The 23,080-nt window shown below is 41.2% G+C and overlaps 1 protein-coding gene across 1 annotated transcript in view; it reads right to left on the minus strand.

Moving 5' to 3' along the window:
- METTL21C (methyltransferase 21C, AARS1 lysine) overlaps window positions 1–23,080 on the minus strand; it is a 179,093-nt gene that overhangs the window by 19,609 nt on the left and 136,404 nt on the right. The window contains exon 3 of the mRNA XM_069203142.1: window positions 10,280–10,397. Coding sequence (XP_069059243.1) covers window positions 10,280–10,397 — 118 coding nt within the window. The remainder of the gene's footprint in view (window positions 1–10,279; window positions 10,398–23,080) is intronic.

Here is a 23,080-nt window from a genome sequence, read left to right on the forward strand (position 1 = left end):
GAAAGAGTGGGCACTTTTGACTATTTAGGTATTAAATTGGAAGACTCACCCTTTTGGCACGCACACCGCCAGAAATCTTTATTGTGCTTGAAGCAAAGGGCGGTTGGCATCGTAAGATTTGCTTCTAGATCTCCCAAATTTGCGATGTCCCCTGCCCTCGAAATATACAAATCTCAAGCCTGGGGGGGGGGGGGCCTATACAGTTCCGAACTTTGGGGCCATTGCAACCTGGTGGATCTGGCAAGGGCGGAAAATCAATTTTTGAAATCATTATTAAAAGTTCCTTCTAGTACTCCATCCCTGCCCATCCGTATGGATTTAAATCTTTTTTCTATCTCACAGATTGCCGCTTTAAGGCTTCTATCATATTGGATCCAGCTTTGGATAACAGACGCCCTTTCTCCATTTCGCTGTGGGCTTCTCAAACTGGTGGGCTGCAACACTATTAGTAAAACGAAATGGTGTGCCTATGTCAAAGAGTCCTTATCCCATCTAGGCTTAGGGTCCTATTGGTTGGACCCACTTTCCATTCCCAAAAATGCTGTGCAGTTACTGAAGGATGCTTTTTGGCATAACGTTCAGATTGTGCAATTTACTAAGATTGCCCCGCTGTCTATGTCTGACAATTATTTATCAATTAAATGCCACTACGAATTTGAGCCTTATATGGATATAGCATTATCTCCATTTGCGCAAGCTCCTTTTGTCAGATTCAGAATTGGGTCCCTCCCTCTGTGTTCTCTAACGTACAAATGGCATTGTCCTACTAATAGATCCAAGCTTTGTCCGATGGGCTGCCAACGTGAAGAGTCTATTTCACATGTCTTTTTTTACTGTCATGCATATCACAAACAAAGAGCTTTTTGGATCATCCCGCTCTGCAAATCTATAGGCGCCAGGTCCTATCTTCATTTTGAGAGAATTTTAAAATCTGATCCATCTGCCCAGGTAGTTTTACCAGTGCCAAAAATTCTTGAATCAATCTGGCGCCTTAGATTAGCTATTTTAAAGAACAAGACTGGGTAACAAACTTTTAGATTTATGTATGTATATTTATTGACTTTTTGATGTCTGATTTTAGTATTTAATTCTCAGGATAAAGATACTCTCCTATTGTATTATTGAACACTTATGGGCATAGGGAATAGGGTCCTTGCTGTGTGGTATATTCTAAATCTAGGAGACGTATACTTTGATTATTTTGTTTGGATTTTTACTCCCTATTATCGTTTTTTTTATTTTTTTTATTGTGCTTATATTTTTTAGTGTTCTATTAATCTTAAAAAAAAAAAAATCAAACTTTATGATGTTTTTACTGTACTTTTATGGTATGTTTTTTACTTATCGAAATAAAGTTAAATGATGATGATGAGTGCTGGTGTGACTCTTGCTATTCTATTGCCAATGCCACTCCAGTAATCAGTTACATTGACACAGTATATCTAACCATGAGTTCCTTGCTATTTGTGGAGGTTGGTGGGGATATACAAAAGTGGGAATTTCTCCAGTCTTGTTACTACTAGCGGAGATTCTGCGGAGCATAAAGATTTCCAAGAAGGTCACATATTGTGCAATTGTGTTAAATGGTGAGCCATAAAGATATAAAGGAAGAAATACATTTTTTTAAATTCCACATATTCATTTTTTTCTAGTGGAGATGCACCATTTGTAAGTTTATATTAATGTAAGAGCTTTTATATTTTTAAATGGATGGCACTTAACACTGTTGTTGTGGTGATCCCTATTGTTTGAGTTAAAAGCACACTAATGAAAAAGAGACAGACTTGGCCCATGTTAAACTGTCCTGCCAATGAATGGAGAGGAGTCAGATGTATTTCTTTGTCACATAGGCTGCCACAGGCACAAGGGGATCCATGAACTGGTGTAGGTTCTTAAGATCTTTTTAAGGGGTCGACATTGTTTATCAGTCCAAACAGGTTATTCACCCAGGCACTCCAGGAGGCTTGTAGGCTAGTTCTAAATAGGAGAGACTCTCACAAAACAGATTTAACATCTTGATCTGATATTCTTTTGGGTAGCTGACACCTTGAACAAGGGTGTCTTAATTGGACAAAAAAGGTGTGCAGATCAGATTGAATTATCATGGAACACAAACATAACTGCTCTTAGTTATTTTGCCGATGCACAACACAGGACTATATCTTGTTCCACTTTGGTGACATACACCTCATTACAAGTGGTTTTGTTGTCTAAGTTCAGGTCTAAACTTGTGCTCTCAGCTCCTGTGTAGCTAAAGTAAAGAATATGCATCACTTGTCACACACATCCACGTAAGCCTGCACTACTGTAGTACAACCTTGTTGAGATTTCCTACTTACTTGCAGCCTTGCAAATAGCCCACAACCTCACTTTCAGGGTATCAAGATTGTGGGGAAATTTTAACATGATCCACTACCTGGAAACGACTACCTTAGTTGCCCATTAACCAGTGTATAGTTTTTGTGTCTCTCTTAGGCTCAGAAAAAATCTTTTGGCCCAAAGAAATCATAACGCTCTGTCTTACCTGAATAGTGCAAACCTGGATGGGATTTTCGGCCATCTCACTACCAGAATTTAGTGTCCTCACAATAAATAAAGCGAGAAAGGAGGGGGATGGGGCAATCAGGCTGTTGTATAGAGCCAAAACTGTGGGACTGTCTTCCGCAAGAAAGCAAACACATTTTCAACAACATTGCCTGTAGGAAAGCCATTGCAAAATTACCTATTCTGATGTTTATTGTAGTTGTGAGAAATTGGGTAATTAGTTCTGAGGATGTGAGTCCTGCAGAAGCAATGGGTCTGCAAGTGTATTATTGCTGGGAACCAAGTAACCCATTGTAGCACTTGACTCTCTCAAATTAGCAAAGCAGAACAGTCCAAGGCCTACTCAGGGGAGGTGGTCTGTGCTAGTAATCACCAATGGTGGTACATAATAACAACACTCAATAAATTATTGTTCAGTCAGTGTTTTTTCTTTTGGAATGGAAAATTACATTTATTACACACATTACTAAATACCACACATTAAATTGCAAATATACACATTCAGGTAGATGAGAATACCTTCAGTAACATACTTATACCATAATAAAACCCTAGTAGATTCTGAACCCCATAATAACAATGCTCTCATGCCTATACCACATGTAACATCACCCTATAAAAGGGTGCCATTTTTTATAAATCAAGCTGACTAGTTTAGTCAGGGGGGGTCACCATACCAATACATAAGGCAGGTTTATTGGCTTTGTCAAGGGGGCACCACATTAATAAATATAAGGGCAGACTAATTGCTTTGACAAATGGGCACAACATTAATATAAACAAGGGAGGACTGTTGACTTTCATAAGGCATCACCAGGTTCTTAACAATAACCATGTTACACTTCAGCAATATAAAGCCGTTGGACTTAATAAAAGTGCCATTGTCTGGAAAATCATTCATTATCAATGAAAATATGACAGTCCTCCTTATAATACTACCAATAAAGCATTGTAATTTGAACCAACAGCACATGTGTGTGTTAGTCTTTCCTCTACTACTTTAAGCCACATAATGAAGCCATAACACTAACAACTGGGGGCCACTGCACTCCAGAGCAAAAGCTCCAGGTCTGGGATTACACATACTAAATGAAAGGTTTTCATGGGATCATGCTCTTTAGACCTCAGGTGACATAGGGTTAATTCTTTTGAACCTTTTCTGGGGGAGGCGGTACTGCTGCCCTCCATGCAGCCCTCCACAACACTCACGAAATGCATTGATCATGACCCTGCTCAGATTGGTGCACCACAGAGCAAGAAAAATATGTAAATAAGGTCCTCACAGAGCACAATGGGTTACTCCAGGACAGGAGCAGTGAATATTTTAACAGCACGTCTTCCCCTGCTATTCTCTTGCATTGGTGGATTCCTTTTTATATTGTTTCTCTTTTTCTAAAGGTGTTCAAGGTTCACCTGAGACACCCATGGCTCATTTAGTCATTGGGGGCCTGAAGTCATTGAGGGCCGGCAGGAGGGGCCCCAAAGCCCCCCACTGCCCTGCTGGCTCCCTGTGTTCAGCTTCTGTGCTGCATGTGAGCGGACACCTGTTTCCCTTCTCCTGCTGGAGCAGAAACAAATCCTTTCATTGCTCCCACAGTGGGAGAAGCTCTCTGTGTCTGGGTACACCCTCCCCCATCTATGGGCTCAGGGGGCATCAACACATCCAGTGCATGTGTCCCTACCCCATGGGATGGGGTCCCTGAGGCAGGCAATGATCTGCACTCTGTGGCTTCTTGCTTTCTCTTTCTTATCACCTGCCCCCAAGGCAGAGATAAGATCCGGCTGGCTTCAATGTGCCAATTCACACACATTCACAAATGCTGTCTACACTTTCCATGCACTGCATCCTGCCCCGTTGGCTTTGCCAATACTGGAGAAAGGTAGAACAAAAATTACTCGCTGTATGGAATCCATATAGAAGCTAAAATTAATGTGAGAAACAGCGTGATGATTGAGTGAAGTTTTCACATGTAAAATAGTCCCTCATGCATTTCAATAGAAGAACATCCTGAAAAGTGGAATGCTACACAACATAGCCAAAAGCATGAGGAGAGACAGTGCTAGATCTCTGAGTTAAGCCCCCCACACACACAAAAGTATATATATATATATATATATATATATATATACATATATATACATTTCATTCAAGATTTTTAGGAAACAGACAATAAAAGGTGGCAAGCACTATGATGAATCAATACCAGACAAAAGGCCTCATTTAGATATTGGCAGGTGTGTTACTCTGTCACAATGGTGACAGACATCCAGTCCACCAAAATCTAAATCCCATAGGATATAGTGGGATTTAGATTTTGGCAGATGGGATATCCGTCACCTTTGTGATGCAGGACCTTGTCCGCCAATATCTAAATCAGGCCCAAAAGCTTTAAAACATTAGACATTGATGGAAGGCTCAATCGCCCCCATTTGCTCCTTCCACACCTATTTGCAAAAGTCATGTGATCAGCTGCAAACTGACTTTGGCTTGAACAAATGTCCAGCAGTATCTTCCCTATATTGGCACCAGTTCCCCTATATTTTGGAATGTTTATGTAGAAACACCCTAGTCTGCTAAACCAGCAACTCTAGTGTCATGCAATGATCCATACTCCAGGCGGGGGGCTCAGCCATCTGCCACCTGGTGACATTATGCATGGCTGTCACTAGGGCCAGTCAAATCAAGGTGTGTTTGTACTTGTTAGAGACCGAGTTAGTGTTTATGTATAACAGATTGAACTTATGTTCGTATGGCAGATTCCATCTGACTACCATGCTCTATATATTTAAAACTCCCCTTTAAAAGGATCTGTCCTTGGGGAAGTGCCAAACAGTGGGTATAAAGTCCCATATCTAGATATTGACCCACAATCATGTTGGGTTTGTGATTAAGCCCATTCTGTATAAGTACAAATTGTGTGGCAATGGTTGTCTCCCAAAGGACGATTATTGATTCCTGCCACTCAATACGTGATAATTCACACAAATCACCTTCCCAGGCCAACCTTAGTTGCTCAAAAGTATCAAGAGTGGTAAATCCTTAACGATCTGTACACCTGGGATATTTTTTAGTTTTTAAGTCCCCCATCAAAGGGTTTTGCCTCAAATGGGCTGTTCAGGATGCTCTTCCAGGCCAGTTATGTATGGGGTTAAAGCATGCACCAAATAGTGGAAGCAAAACAATTGGCTCCAATGGAGTCCACATTCAGATCTGAGGAAATGACCATCTAGGTGTTGCAAACATTACATCTCCCAAGCATGACATATCAATGGTGTATAAGCCCTTAAAGCCCAGCAGTTGTGCAATCTTATTAAGTCTGTTGCTTACACATAGTGGAGTCGCCCTTTTGAGTTTGTCACTCCAACCCAAATCTTTAAGGGCATTGTCCCATATTTTAAACACCATTTGAGTGGCTGCTGGCAAAGGGGCAGAGGCTTACAACTGTTTACAAGGTGGAAGGTCTGATTTTTCTGTAGTTTGGTTGTAAAAGAAAGGTTCTCTGCCTGTGTCAAGATACAATTCATTTACAGCAAGAAGAAGAAGACTTTGACAATAGACAGCAAGTAGATGTGCTGCCATATAATAAAAGGAAATGTCTGCGTCTGTGATTTCTTCATCATACTGAGATTTAGAGCACTTGGATAGATCAATTCTGGGTGAGTCTTGATCCAAAAGGAAGGTCCATAGGAGCCTATAATTATACTCCACATTGTGTGCAGTATTGAAAAAGTGTAGTTTTACTACTGATTAGAGTGATTTTGGCAAGGCTAACATCTTAAAGATAGCTAAACGACCCAGTGTAGATAACAGCAGAGGGAAACAGAATATTAAATTGTTACATAAATTGTCAATTTTAAGTTATATGTCATTCTCTGCAGTGAGTGCCCTGCCTGTCTTCATGTATACTCCCAAATGTTTTAATCTTTTAGTGCAGGTTGTGAAACTGTGTGCCCAAAAGCGATCATGTGGCTAATCTCTAGCCATGAGAGCTACAGATATAGCTCTGTTACATCTGAGTCGAGAAGCTTCACCAAGTATGTGAAAGATTTGAAGGACCCAGGGGTCGGACTCCTCAAGGTTTCGCAGAAACACCATTACATCATTGGTCTATAAGGTTATTCTTCATTCAATATCTAGGCCCATTCAAAGTCCCCCCAGGAGACCATTTTTTTCACCCATTCTGCTAATGCTTTAATTGTAATGGTGAACAACAGATGGAAGAGAGGACACCTCTGTCATTTATCCCATTGTATAGGGAAATAATTTTATATTACTCCTCCTGACCTCACCTGTCGGGACAATTTATTATATAGCAGACGTATGTACTTGATGACCTTAGGATCGGTGTTTACCTTCTCTAACAAGGCAAATAAATATATCCAATCAACCATCGAATTGAAAGCCTTCTGAACACCGTCTATGAAAAGCATCAATGGGCATTCAGACAAATCGCTGTGGGCAGGGCATCAGAAAGATGCCATGGGTTATGTCTAGTAGCTCTGCCTGGCATGAATCCTGAGTAGTCAGGGTAAACCAGAGAGCAGATTACTTTCATCAGTTGATGAGCCATGGCTTTTGCCAAGAACTTTAATTCAATATTTAGGAGTCAGATCAGGCGATGAGAGAATCACCTCTCTAGGGCTTCTCAGGCCTGTGAAACACCACAATTTCTGCTACTCTTAAGCAAAGCGGAAGCTCTCCAGTGATCATCGCCTCTTCCAACAAACTCTTAATTAAATTCACTTTTTTAGTTAGAAGGCCACAACCTCCTTACTTGTAATACCGGCCTCCAACAACTTGTGTCATCAGACATAAGACATTTCAGTGAGAGGTTATTCAAGCTCATCAGGGCCTCAGGGATGGGAGATTCCTTCTGCTTGTATGTATCCCTATAGTCTGATGCAAATTTACATGCAATGTCATTGGTATCAGTAGCTATTATACCCTGTTGGTCAGTCACTTATCCAAGGTGACTGCAATGTTCAGCATTATGGAACAGCCAGTAAAGCATTCTGCTGGCTTTATTGTCCATTGACATATATGGCTCTGGGTTGCAAGCCATATCGCATGAGCATCTTTGATGTGGATTTGGTGGAGTACAGTCTGAGTGTGCCGGATATTGGCCATTACAGCCAATTTTGGTGTCTCAACATATTCGGTTCCCCAAGACACAAGATGTGCCTCCAGGTGAGCCACGTCTTGGTGGTTTCAGTTTCTTTACATTGTATAGCTAAAACGTTTGCCTCTCATTGTGGCCTTATAATTCACCCAGAGTACCCCAGGTCAGTCTACTGAGTCTTGATCGCAGTCAAAGTACCTCTTTCTTCTGCTGTGTGAGATTTTGATTCTCTGTCAGTTAGCCACTAGTCATTAAGATGCCAGCTAGACTTTTTTGTCACAGCTCTCAGTTCTATGGCTAGCTCCTTTGGGGTGTGGTCTGATAAGGCCCTGGGCAGTATTTGGATATTAACTACTTTCTTCACATCAGCATTCTGCACCAACAGACACTCTATTCTGGAAAGCATTTTATGGTTGCCAGAGTAAAATATAAAACATTGTTCTTTTGGGTGAAATGCTTGCCAGACATATGCCAGACCGACAGAATTGAAGAATCTAGGAAGAGACTTGGGGCCTCACTGTGTGACACCCAGACTTCCATACGATGTAGGCAACAGACAACCACCCAATTGAGATCCTTCATAATGACCCTAAACATCCTGCTTTTTTTATTTGTAAGGGGAGGTGGTGATGAATAAAGATTGCCACCATCCTTAAACCCCAGGTAAATCCTATGTGCACCATCTGGGAGTAACCTGTATCTTGCCAAAAATGGGCACCTTCCACCCAATAAGTGGGTTTCCTGGTGAGAAGGATGTGTGGATTAGGTGGCTGATTTAGACTTTGAAGTACGGTAACTACTGCATCAGGGTGACAGAATAAAATAATCAGTTAACCTGACAGAGTAACCATACTCTGAATTTAGGGGTGTCCACTGGCCTAGCGGACATCTTTTAGCATTGGCAAAAATCGTAATCATGGCAGTTCCTGTTCATCTATAAAATGCTTTACAGCCAGTTCCATCAACATGATGATACATTCCATTGTATATTTTTGTAGTTTCAAAAGCAAAATCCCAAAGTGAAGTTTTGATTTTGAACATAAAACCAATGCCCCCACACAATGGGATTTGCCTCCCACGAAGTGGGGGTCATTTTGCAGTTTCAGTTGCCCCTTACTGTGAGGTTTTACCTGACAGTGATAGTGATTCGACCATCCACTATAAATCAGCGAGTGGTCGAATGGCAAACCTCTGATGGCCTTTACTCCGTTGGGTTGTAGGAGGAGTATAGGTCTGATTAAGTGATTGTCACAGAGGGTACTCAGTCGCAATACCATAAGTGTGTCAGCGACAGAGACTACTTTGTCTCTATTTTTGACATACTACTCCAATGGTCTGATGTAGAGTTGCTATCTTGCATGATTTATTGAATCAAACATTTTCAATGGTTAATTCATCGACTCAATCATGGCCCTTGACATGTGCCAACAAACTAGGTATCTTTTTAAATGTTATATTTAATGTCTTAAAAACAGTAAAAATACAAATATAATTTTTTTTTTTAAGTAACGCAGTTGGAGAAAGAAGAAAATGATGTGCTGGTGGTATGGAGGTGGTTCCTGAATAAAGACCAGCGGGGATATTTACATGTAGCTTGTGCCGCCATTGCATAATTTTTTTTTTGGGCACCGTGGTGGCGTTGTGCTAACTCCATATTTGCAATGTGATGCATCTATCTAAATGTGTCAGTTTTCCTGGCCCTGCATTAAAAACAAACAGAACCGGATCCCTCAGCGTCATTCTGATTTTAATGTACGCAGAGTGGGTGTTCTATCAGAACCAGTTGTAGCAGGTCTACACATAGTTCAATCATGTTGTAGGACCTCTCGATCAACTGGGGTCCATGGCACCTATGCTTTTATCATCCTCTGCAGCAAGGCTATGAAACATTGTGTACTCTTTGCAAGGGACAGGACTGGATTGTCACTTCTCCAAGGAGGAAACAATCCCCAAGTCCAGGTCTTCGTACTTCAACAGACAACATGTAAGTACACGCATAAGTTACGTAATACATGTATTGCCACTTCATATTCAAACATATATTTGTATTCACTTACTTTACACTGTCACTATATCACTGTACTCAGATCTCTACGAACACATAAGTACAGTACGCCCACTGTAATATCACACATAGATGAACTGCATACATAACCTCTTACATCCAGGATCAATGTAGAATTGTAGAAGGTGATATTCCAACATTTCACAGTTTTTTACAGTGATCATCACACATTTGGCTACTTGCAGAAATTTAAACTGACACAGCACCTCTAAATTTTGCCATATCACTGAAGTTGCATCAATTGTGATTCCAACTCCAGTGATGCAACACTTTGGGGCGGATTGGTCATGGCATAGTTCCCACAGATGCGTCAGAATTTCTGACACATCTTGGGTCCTCGCGCCCTGGTGCCCCGTATTGTAAATACAGTAAATCCATGGTGTCATAACAAATTCCAGTGCACCTTAACTAATGTTGATGCATCGCTGCCGCTGGTGTCATTTCTTGTCAATATACCCCCAAGAGTTTTATGATAGACCACGTGATGATTCCCAATGTGCCTCTGGGTAATATTCATTAAAATTACATTTAGAATTTTAATCATACTGACCTAGCATACTCGCCACAATGGATACAAGACCTGTTCCGGAGCCGATTTCAAGTATTTTTTTGTCTTTGAAATCAAGTTCTTCTCTCTTGTCTTCTAGATACTGGCATAAAGCCATGGCCTGAAAGATATAACGCATTAAAAGTGGGTTACTCTTGGAAAGTTTCTATTCTGTAGAGCATGGACACCAGTGGATTATTTTATGGCAACACAAAAAACAAATTTAATTTTCGAATACGGACTACGTATGAAACAGCAGTCTACAATCTCAGGACAAACTTTTAAAAATGCTAAGCCAAAAAAGTATTAAATATTTTAATTCTAGTGATATTTCGAGGCTCCTTATGAAGATATTACACCAATCGGGAAGTCTTACAAATACGCTCCTTGAATCTGCAGTCGAAACACATGAGAGGTGCCAGATTTTCAATAGACTCCCAACCCTCCTGCACTCTTCATTTAGCATATTTCATACTGCTTCTGGGAGGACACAAAGTCAATATTAAGGATGATGGGCCATTTTTGGACATAAAGTCATGTGTCTGAATCAAATATTTTAGGGTGACACCATTAAAACTGAGACTTTCAAAGGACAGCTGAATTACCGTGCAACAGTCATTCGTCCAGGTCAGGCAGTTAAAATTTATGGAGATGCTTAATTATATAGGGATGATGCCTATATCTGTGCCAGTTTAATTAAACTTATTCTCACAGTTCATTGCAGCAGGTGATGACTGTCAGCACGAACCTCTGAGCGTACATACAAAACACTCAAGTGACTTGACGTGTGCAATATGCATGAGAAGACAGCTCAGTGGGTTAAGCGCTAACTGTCGAGATCAGTGTGTGATAAGCAGCTGATAGGGTTGGAATCCCAAGGCTGCATTTAATGCTCCCCAGATCAAAAAAGATCCAGTAGAGCAGAGATTTATAACAGGAAGACCTGTCAATTTTTGTGCCACTAATTTGAGAAGAATGGTACCAGGAGCTATATAAATACACGTCAGTAATTTAACATTGGAACGTTAAAATAATTTCAGTGGCTTATTCAACACCACTAATTTAACAAGCGGGTGACACACACTGTAGCACTCTTTGGCACAGAGTTGTGGCCTACAAGCAGATATAGCCCTCTTTTGTACGTGTTGCTTCTGCAGCTGTTCCACAGCACTGAATAGAAAACAAAGGAGGCCATTGTATGGCGTAATTTGCAAATTTTCTGAGCATTGTGGAAGACAGCAGTTTCGCAGAGATGGGTGCTGTTCCTTCCCATGTTACCTTGCTAGCCATTGATGCACAAATGCACCACACCCTAGTACCACTGATACAGACATCGTGTGGCAGATTATCCACAGGTCCGTTATTCATGGTCACATCTACATGATTCAAATCCACCTAAAACCTCTCCGTAGGCTAAACACTCCTGACTGTCTGTGGAAAACAGAAGATGGGCAACCAGAGGATCTAGAATGCCCACCTCACAAGTTACACTGTTTGAAAATGACTCTGTTATTAACAATAGATGCAAAGCTAATTGAGGATTTCCAAGTGTCAAATGATATCCAATCAGGAGCCAGACATTAATTAAAACAATAACTTTAGGTGGTTTGACACAGCTGGAGTATCACTTATTTTCCATTTATTATTCAATAGTCCACATCAAATAATCAACCACAAAAGCCGTCCCATTGCGTTCAGATGTTTGTTTCTTTGTTATTGAGTTTTCCGGCAAAAATGTACTAATTGTCTGCTAACACATGTTTTGCTTTATGGACCTGTAGCCCTCCTGGGCTACCTCAAGGCTCATAACATAAGAGTAAGTAAGGAACTTTATTATGATTAATTGAAACCATTACAAGCATAGGCAAAAGACGAACACATATACAGCTATATGTATATGTAGAATTCCAGGATTAATGATGACACTGTTCTTGGGGAGCCTCAAGGTGTCTTCTGCTCAGCTAATGAGCATTAATTGGGTATTGAGTACAGATGTAAGGGTCAATCGTGACAGTTTCTATCCCCATATATGGCCAATTTCAAGAGTTTGGACCACTGGTTGCAGTTTTTTTTCCAACTTCCAAAATTACGCTAATTATGTACTTCAAGCTACCCTTCTTTGCCCAGGGGACCAGGTGACAGTATTTTACAAAGTCTGCTTTGCAGGCTAAATCTTGCCTTCGTAAACCAAACTCCAGGTGCTGCTGTGCCCTCGATGAGCTAATTGGCAGATTAAATAAGTTCCTACATTTATTACATTGCACCTGGTCGAGCGTGGACACAAGTTGAGCTAGATACCCTTGATGACCATAGATCAGGGCAGGAAGGAGTTTTGCTCTACTTACCTTTAAGATTATAGAGATTGAGAGGCTGTAAAGTTTGGCTTGACTTCTGCACAATCCGAAGGTGAGGCCAGCACCTCTGCACCTTAAGTTTGCTAATTGAAGTCTAGGAGACCATTTCTCCACAAAGCAGACACCAAGGTAGTTATACACAGCAGTGCAACTCAACATTGCTGAGCCAACATGCATTTTTTGAGGCTTTACTTTTTTGTTTCCTGAAAATCATTACCTTTGAGTTAGATTCATGTAGAGTAATCTTATTCTTCAAATTTAATTTGCGCAGTTTATATTATGCTCTTTGGAGGCCGATGTAGAGTTGATCTAGTAGGAGAATACCATTTGCGAATTGCAGAAGTTGAATGCGATGTTAATGTATTCTTGGTGGAAACAGTCTAGCCATACCTAATACACCACCAGTATCGATCGTCTGTGTAGAGGTTACAAAGAGCAGGGCCAGGGTGCATCCCTACTTTAATCCTCTTTAATATTTGTAAATATTTTTGTTGACACCCCATGTCCTTTAGCAAATTTTACCTGCGCCAAAATTTACTGACATAAGGACATCAGGGCCTGTAATTAGACAGTTAGACTCTCACAATGAGCGCAGTTTTTTTCTATAGCACGTGACTGTCAACCTTATTGAGGGCAGCGGAGTAGTGGATGAAGGAATAGTGGATGAAGCATGCAAAAAGGGGGGTGTTCTTCATGGTACCCTGCTGTGCCAAAAGCAACACCATCACTATGTTGACTTTGGTGCTTCATCCTGACCTGACACCTGACTGGTAGAATGGAATAATTTGCTGATCCTTGATCCATGTTTCTAATTTATTTTAGAAGTATTGCGTATGCGTTGACTTCTCTATCGAATAAGGCGAAGAGGTAATAGCAGGTTGGTTCCGCACAACTGCCTTTTTCGAAAAGTGAGCAGAGGATGGTTCCTTCCCTGGAGTCTGGAACTAAAGACAGCTGGAATGATTCTTTCTAGAAGGGGGTTAGCCAGTTTGACCAACACTGAGTTGGGTATGTCATTGGGGCCTGGGGCACCACTAGATCTTCGTTGTTTTAAGGCAAATCTTATACTTTGCATGTTTATGTTAATATTAATGACGTCTCTCATACTTGAAATTTCGATCTTGGGCGATGGGAAAAGTAAGATCTGTTGGATTTTCATCAGAGTATAGTTGCAATAAGTGAAACTCCCATGCCGTGGAGCTGGCTCAATTTTCTGTTATCGAACTGCAATAGTGGTCCAGTTTGTTAAGGACATTCGAAAGTTTACTATGGTCTTTTAATTTGAATATATTGAATCGGATTTGCGTATATTCAGCTTGTAGTGATTTTATTTGCTGATACAAAGAGGAGTCTGGAGCCCTTTGAGGTATAAGGTGCTTTTGGTGCCAATGTCAATTTTTAATTGTTTTAATTCCGGGGTGAACATCTTTTATGATGTTCTTTGCTGCGTTTGAACATAACATATATTAAAGTTGGAACCCACTGTGGTTAATGGACACCTAAATACTACTGTGTGACGATTTCAGCCATGCTAAAAATATTGAAACTGACTAGCTAGTGTTTGTTGGGAACGTTTCCAAGATGAGGTAGTGGGGTTCATATTCGATATATCCAGCCTATAACGTTGCTTGCACAAGTGCATTCAGAAATATTTTTGGCGTGGCTGAAATCATAACATGTACATTTTGTCCTCGAAGGCACAATAATGCAGAAAGATGTGCAGTGATTTAATCAGCTGAAGATTTCTAATTGATAATTTCTTCTGATTTGCACCAGAAGGTTTCCTTTTCCCCCTTGCAGCTCGGGCTGCTCGGTAAGAGCTTCCTGCACAACCAAATCCTTATTTTTGTTTGTAATGACTAGGGTCTGGGCTCAGGGGCGGCTACAGGAAAGCATCAAACCTGGGTCAATGGAAATACCACAGAAGAACATCCATTAACCTTGGTTTGATCCGTTCCTGAAGGCACTAGGCACAGCCCCACAAGTGGAGCAGTGTTTTTATCATAACAAGTGGGATACTGCTGTGTGGGAGGAATTTTGAGGACGTTTATTTAGCAGAAATATAGCGAAAGTGCTTGATTTTAGCCAAAATTTGAGGTTTGCAGGCCACTGTGGGTAAGAAAACCTTGTGAGATTCATGCAAGGCACACCACAGTGGAATTCCCTGGATGTCTACTTTTAAAAAATGTTTGTGTTCATAGGTTTGCACGGGTAGTGCCACAGCACGGCCCCAAATACTACAGCTACACCTATTGCTAATCTTTCAACGTAGCTTTTAGTGCTGTGGTGTCTTGGCCCACCCACTCAAGTGTGGTAGTGTTCTTATCAGGAGACATATAGGAATTGAGGAGGGTAGGAAATATGTGGCTCCCAGCAGAGTACAGAACTTTCTGTCACAGAAATGCGAGAAAGATGTGTGGATTTTACCAAAGTTTGACAATTGCAAGGGCTTCTTGGTAAAATTCCCAAGTGAGAGCCACACAAGTCAAGCATCCCTATAATCCCCTGGCTGTCTAGTTTTAAAAAATGTGCAGGTTTGCTAGGTTTCCTTAAGTGTGGATACACTATGGTCCAAAATCCACAGCTGCCCACTTTGCAAAAAAGGGTGAGTTTTGAGAGGAAATATGCAATTAATCCATGTTGCGTTTTGGGCCATTTTCTGTCGCAGGCACCAGGTCAACCCACACAAGTGAGGTACCATTTTTATCAGGAGATTTAGGGGAATACTAGTTGAAAGGATGTTTGTGGCCTCCTGACGATTCCAGAACCTTCCATCACTGAAATGTAAGGAAAATGTGTTTTTTTAGTCAATTTGTGCAGGTTGCAAGGTACAAAGACCTTGTGAGAGCCACGCAAATCACCTCACCCTGGATTCCACCAAGTGTCTGATTTTCAAAAATGTGCAAGTGTCATAGCTTGTGAACACAGAGGGGTAGAGGGAAAAGACATCTGAACATGCTGTCTCTAGACTATTATGTTTTTTCCTTTCATGCAGGGGAGATGCACTCTGCTAAAGCATCTGCATCTGACCTTAATCAAGTTAAAAAGCCACCAATCCCCACTGGCAGGCCACTGATGTCTGGGCTTGAGTCTGTATAAAGCAAAAAGGGATAGGAGTGAAGACAACAAGACAGAGTTGGAGTCAAAGAAATGTAGACAGTGATTACAGAGATTGGACCAGGAGAAATTAGATCAGGAACAGAGATACAAATACTCAGTAAGGCTCTCTCCGGACAGTCTCAGCATAAAGCCCCAACCTGCAAAACAATTCCCCCCTCCTCACATAGCTAATTTTGTGTGCACGTTGGCAGGTCTGCTACACACATTACAGTTATCATTGCTATCACCCTTACTACTGCCATAAATACCATTATCATCACCATCATAATCACCAGTATCGCCACTAGCACCATCAGTATTTATATCCCCACTTCAGCACCATTACCTCTACAACCACTATTAACACTACTATCATTTCCACTATCAATGTTACAACTACTACCACAATAGGCATTGCTATGTCCAAATTACAACTACCATCGCCAGTACCCCCACCACCATTACAACCAACATCATTTGCGATACCGCTAAAGCCAATAGGTCTGGCTTTACTGAGGTAATACATGCACATACACCCATGAACAAACACTGTTTGCATGTATTACCTCATTAAAGCCATACATGAAAAATCATGAATTCATCTAATGCAAATTGGGCTGCCACATTGACATACAGTACATGGGATGGTCGTACTTAAAAATGAGACGTCTTTATTTATGGCCCAAACTATTGGCAAATCAGATGTGGATACCTCTGAAGCCATGAGAAATTGTTGAACTTGGAAACAGTTGAAACTGTTGTGACACGTTCGCTTTATGTAGGATCTGTTGGGACCAAGTTTATGGCAAGTACAAGTGTTCAATATTGCTGAGAAAGAAAGTGTGTATTTTAAATTGCAGCCAGCTAGAGTTAAGCCTTACAGTAACCACATATCAATGACAGAGATAAGCACAAAGGTAGAGAAAATCATGCATTAGAAAATGTTACAAAGAAGGATAGATGTTTTTGCAGTAAATTTGCTGGTTGGAGTCAATGATGACTCTCACACCTGGACTATAGCACTGAGATTATCCTTTACCAGAACATCTCAGACGCAGCCCCGTACCTCCTCAGCACCAGAAAGTCCACCAAGAAATGCACAAAGTATAGAAGTCTTTAAGATTGTCAATACTTCTGCCCTTTTCACCCCTTGACCAACTATTGCTCCAGATGCACAAGCAACCACTAATGTCACCATGCAGAGGACTCTGCGCTCTGGGTATACATACCACCAAGCAGGTAGCCTGAGCACTGAGTGCCTCCTACTGGAAAGTTAGCGTAGTACATCATACCTCAGATTCCATTGTGCATCTGTGTGTCTAGTGGACTACTAGTCTACTGTTGAAAACTACTAAATGTAATTTTTTGTATGGTTTTCTTTTTCTGTATTGTTTAAAGAGAAGAGAGTCTCCTGTCTGTCACTGGATCAGGTATTGAAAAGGCACTCAACGGTCGGTTTAGATGCTTTTACATATGATCAATGCAAATGACGCTTGAGATTCCTGACATAGGGCCTGATTCTAACTTTGGAGGACGGTGTTAAACCGTCCCAAAAGTGGCGGATATACCACCTTCCGTATTACGAGTCCATTATATCCTATGGAACTCGTAATACGGTAGGTGGTATATCCGCCACTTTTGGGACGGTTTAACACCGTCCTCCAAAGTTAGAATCAGGCCCATAATTCCTTAAACTCAATCCCCATGATGGTCTACTGGAATTCCTCCATTGCTACCAAACATTGAGCAATATGGAGCAAAGTCAGATGAGTTATTCTTGATGCAGCGGTAAGCGTGTGCAAGTGGTGCCACATGGAAGCTACATCAAGACTTCTCTTGAGGTTGTGTGGTAAAGTTGCAGGGTACCTACTGTTTAATTAACTGTACAATTAAATCTTGTCAGATGCGCTTCTCCGTGCTGTCTAGAAGGGCTGACCATGTCTTTCTTAACTTCAGGAGTTTTCAGGTGACATGAAAAAGAGATTTTTAAATTCTATGCCTTGATCCATATGGGATCAGACAGACAAGACAGCCCCTTTGCTGTTGCCAGCTGCAGATGAGAAATGTGGTAGGTCTGTAGGGTTTTACTTTACACATGGATTCACTAATTTGTGTGCATATGTTGTGATTTAAGGCCTCATTTAGAGTTTGGCGGACGGGTTACTTTGCCACAAATGTGACAGGTATCCCGTCCGCCGTATTACAATCTCCACTGGCTATTATGGGATCGTAATATGGCGGAGGGGATATCTGTCACATTTGTGATGGAGTAACCTCCGCCACCAAACTCTAAACTAGGCCCTTAGTTTCAATACAAGTTACAGCATATGGTGTTACAGCTCCCATGGCATTTATCAACATACCTTGCCTGTTATGGGCAATAGATCAATTTGCCAACAAGCGTAGCATGCTACACGGTGTAGGGTGTGTGGTTGAAAGGATGTCGTTTTTGTTTTGGACCTGTGCAGGAAGTGTTTTCATGTCATGCGTGATGACCACCTAGGTGTGGTTATCGTGTTCTGGGACGCAGCGTGTAGCAGAGTGTTGGATGACAAAGAGTAAGGCATAGATGCACAGTCGTATGGTTTTCAGCATGCTGGTAGCTTTAAACAGCTCTGCAGGTCCATTTATAGTATTTCAGATAATACAGCCTGCTTAGCTCGTTACTGCACTGGTTCTTCAATCTATGATTTTGTGTATAGTTGTAGTCATGAGCCTGCATGGTTGAGATCTGTTGGGATGGACATTTTCACTACCAAAACATATCTGAATGTCTTTGTGAGATGTAAAGAAGTGGTTGGTTAGATTGTATAAATATTTATGATCTGCAGTGAATGAACTATATTAAGGTTCTCCAAATTGTCCAGTAGTGTAGATCAGATCTCTTCAGTTATTTCATGCCTTTTCATGATTATTTTTGGCTGTACAGTGCTGATGATGGACAAGCCTCATAGCAGATCTGTCTTGTGTGAATGTAAGAGGTATAGGTTATAATTTGTTGCTGACCACTGCATATTATGGTTTTAGTATTATTGTGGGTGATAATTGTTATTTATGTAGTACATATCTATTTAATGCCACAGTGAACCATGCCACAGTGAACCATAGATCAGTCCTTTTTTGCTTACCTACATAACGAAAGAAGTTTGCTGGTTGAGATTCTGAGTTGTAAGCTGAGGCTTGAGGGTGCAACTGGTATCTGGGCTCTTTTGCAGGGATGTGGGTGGCACAGTTATCAAGGAAAGAGCCAGGTTTTCAGCTGTCGCAGAATCTACTGGGTGCTTCTAATGCTAGTAGTGTGTTCCAGAGCTTGAAGGATTCTACTGCGAAGGTAGTGTCTCCTACAGATTGCTTCTGGTAAGGAAGTATGATGATAAGTGGTGCAAGCGTGGAACACAGTGTTCTGTTTGGTTTGTGTTGCTTGAATTTAACTTGTAGGTATAGTGGTCCTTTTCCTTGGAGGCTCTCCGGAAAATGCAGAGTGCCTTGAACATTGCCCTTCTAGCCATTGGTAGCTAATAAAGCAATTGGAGGACTGGAGTCACATGTTCTATCTGGTGAAGGCCGATAATAAGCCTTGCGGCAGCATTTTAAATAAATTGTATGTTATGTGTATTGAATGTGAGTATGTAAAGTTATAGGCTGTTGGCATAGTGAAGCTTGGAGATTACGAGATGAGGATGGCTTGAAGTTTATGTTGGTATGCAAGGTATGGGAAGATGTGATATACTGTTTTTACTGTGTAGAAGGCATTCTTTCTGACCTTGTTGGTGTGCAGTATTAAGGATAGTTCTGAATTCACTGGTACTCCTAGATTTCTAAATAATCTTCGTATTGTTGGAGGGGCTTCAAGTTCCTTTGGCCATATGGTGGTAGGCTGGTAGTTTCGCCATCGTCCACATGCCATCATCTCTGTTTTTGCATTGAGCTGAGATGGTTATTCATCATTCATGTGTTTATGTCACAAAGGCAGTCTTTGAGTTTTGAATTGTAGAGGTCTTCATGTCTATCCAATTTTAAAATGATTTGTGTGATAATCGTAACAGGTAAGGTTGTGTGATTTAATGAGATTTGGAAAGAGGTTTAGGTAGATGTTGAATAATAGGGGGGATATGATGAGCCCCTGAGGAACGCCAGTGTTGTATGTGAGAAGGTGATGTGAAGGTGGACAGTTACACTACACTTTGTCCATCTGTGAATAAGAAGCAATCGATTTTAAAGTTTTTTTTTCACAGATTCTGATATTGTGAAGCCCTTGTAGTAGCATATGGTAGTGGACAGTGTCAGGTGCAGTTAACAAATCCAGACATAGTAAGGAGGCCGCTCTATTTTTTCCCACTATGGGTTTTAGGTCATCCCAGATGATTTTCATGGCTGATTCTGTGCCTTTACCTGATCTGAAACCAGATTATTGATCTCACAGTAAACCATAATGTTCATAACATTTAGAGGGTTGAGTAAACAATGCTTTCTCAAACTTTGTTCCTAAGACTGGTCCATTTGATGTGGGCCTTTTGGTATCTTGGAATATTGAGATCTAGAATGTGGCTGAGAGTTCTATGGAGAGACGGTTGGAGACATCAAGAGCTGCAGGGTGGACGAGGTGTTTCTTTTAATAAAACTTCAATAAACCAGTTTAATCTGCCACTGGGTGTTGTACTTTCGACATTGGTGATGGTCTAGGAACTCTGAAATACTACGCTCAGGCACTCACTACTCCCAAGTCATGAAACTTTATTCTTTATCAACAAACTCTCGGTTGTTGCAGTGGTATTTCAGGGAAGACTTTGACGTTATTTGTCTTTGTGTTTTTTTCACCTTCTATTGGAATCCTCATACAGCGCAAGTTTGTTTGCATACTGTTGTTAAGCTGCTGTGCCTGAGAGTACCGTAAGATGGGCTCATGGATCCCGGCATCTCTGCTCTGTGACATGGAACACTACTTCAGAACGGAGTGTTGTGCCCTAATGTGAAATGGATGCCACCTCCCATCTCATGCTGATTGGCTTGTTGTCTAAAGTAGCCAATCCTGCGCCATGTTTAGCTGTGTGTGAGGGCTCACCAGATTGGACCCAAGTTCTTCAGAGGAAAGGTCCTTAGTCTTTGGCGGCTTGGACAGGGTGAAACTTCTTGTTTCCAGCAGTGTCGCTCTGGGGAATTAGTGGAAACTAAAGGAGCACCATTATCTGTGTAGTCAACTCGGGTGCTGCAGATTGATTCCAGGTTAACTGCAGTTTTTCAGGTCAATGTGGTTATATAACTTTTTTTGTATTTTTTGTAGGTTAACAAGGCAATTGTACTCTTTTAAGTGGATCAGTTTCCCCCTGGGATTGTTACTGTGCTGGATTTCATAAACGAAGAACATATTATGGGCCGGATTTGCGTTGCCCCGCCCCACCTAACGACACCATGTCTGCATCGTATTCACAATATGGTGCACCATGGTGGTCGTTTCCACAAAAGCATCATCATTTATGATGCTATTGTGGTGCTTTCCTGGCTTAGCACCATAAGTGATGGCACTAGTGCAACAAAGCACTAGGAAGGCCCACAGGACACTATGATCCCATCACTTTAACGCCTGCCCTGAACAGACTTTAAAAATGACAGAAAAAATGTTACAGTGAAATCTTGTAGATTTCACAAAGCCATTTTTTGCAGCCTCACTGTGTGGGAATGCTCCCTTGCATACATCCTGCTTGGCACAGGCATAATGTGGCGCATGGGGTTACAAAGTGTGCAATGCAAGCATTGCACCACTTTCTAAATATGGCACGAGGAAATGGCCTCCTTAATGCCACATTAGCATAAAAAAATGACACTGGTGTGGCGCAAGGGGATGCAAGGGCCTTGTAAATCTGGCCCTATGTTCTTTAAGGATTGTGTGTGGCACATACTGATTTTCTTTTCAGGTAAGATTTGGCTACTCAGGTACCAAGTCGGTACTGGTGAGGGTGTATGGTCACTGGTGGACTCGGATGCCAAGTCGGGTAGATGTGGTGTTTGGAGTGCTTTGTATTGTGTTGACTGTTGGATTTTTTCTATGGTTACACGGTTGAAATGGAGGGGTGTTATCAAGTTGTCTGACAATGCAAAACATAGCACACTCACCATTTTTCTTGGTTCACCTGGAGAACCTGTACTTAAATGGGCTAAGCTAAATAGAAGAAAATGTTTGACCGCTATGCAACAGTGTGTGGCACGTCATTGAGCGCATGAAGAAAGACCTCTCTTATCCTTCACTGTTTAAGTGATGAGCATCAGGATGTCTTTGAACATCTTCTGTACTTGGAGGATACAGAAGCTGAAGGTTTGAATGTGTTTGAAGTCTGTTTCAGAAAGTTGGACAAACAATATTCAGCCAAAGTTAGCACCATTTCAGAAGTGTACCATTATGGGAAGAGAATTCAGAGACCTCAGGAAACTGTGGAGAATTATGTTACTGATTTACTTAAGCTGGCATCTTCATGTAAGTTTGATGGTGCATTAGAAGAACGTAAAAAATACCAATTTCTGTTGGGGTGTAATATGGAGAAGGTTAGAGAGGAACTCAAAATTGGATGAGGTGTTGCTTATAGCCAAGAAAGTTGAACATTCTCTAGCGTGTGTTGATCTGATAAGAAGAGAGAATGGGGACATATTGAAGGAACATGTCTACAGTGTGGTCCAAATAAAGGGCAATGATTTACAGAAGAAAAGGTTTTCAGGAAAATGTTTTAGATGTGGTACAGTTGATCACATGGTGAATGATAAGAATTGTCTGGTATGGAGGACCGTGGGCAAGGCGTGTGGGAAAAAGGGTCACTATGATAGCAAAAGTAGATCTAGGTATAAAAACAAGGTGAAAGAGGTTGAGGTGAATGATGATACTAGTGAATGTGAATGTAATGGTCTGCAGTGTGGTGAAATAGTTCTACAACTACAGGATCAAAATAAGTGTGGGCCTGTGGAATTTGTAATTGTCAATGGGTTTGAAGTGAGGATGCTGTTTGATTCAGGTGCAAAAATCACACTGGTACCGAGAGTGTTTTATGAACAATATCTTGTTAACAAGGTGATGTTATAGAAGCCATATATCAAGTATTTAGGGTATGGGGGTCAAACAATCAAATTGGTTGGTTACTTTATTGGTCAATTAGAGTACCAATGAGGCATCACTGTGGGCACGATTTATGTCTCTTGTAAGGAGGCTAGCATAATCATCTGGTTTCACCAGGGAGATTTGGAAGTGATTTGGATCCTAATAGCTCTCACCCATTTGTCTTGGGAAGGAATGTGTCTATTAATCCTTGTAGTTCTCCACTGATGGCAAGTAAGCTAAATGTTTCTCCTCCAATTGTTGGAAAGGACA

This window comes from Pleurodeles waltl, chromosome 8 (genome assembly GCF_031143425.1).
Source record: "Pleurodeles waltl isolate 20211129_DDA chromosome 8, aPleWal1.hap1.20221129, whole genome shotgun sequence".
Lineage (NCBI taxonomy): Eukaryota > Metazoa > Chordata > Amphibia > Caudata > Salamandridae > Pleurodeles > Pleurodeles waltl.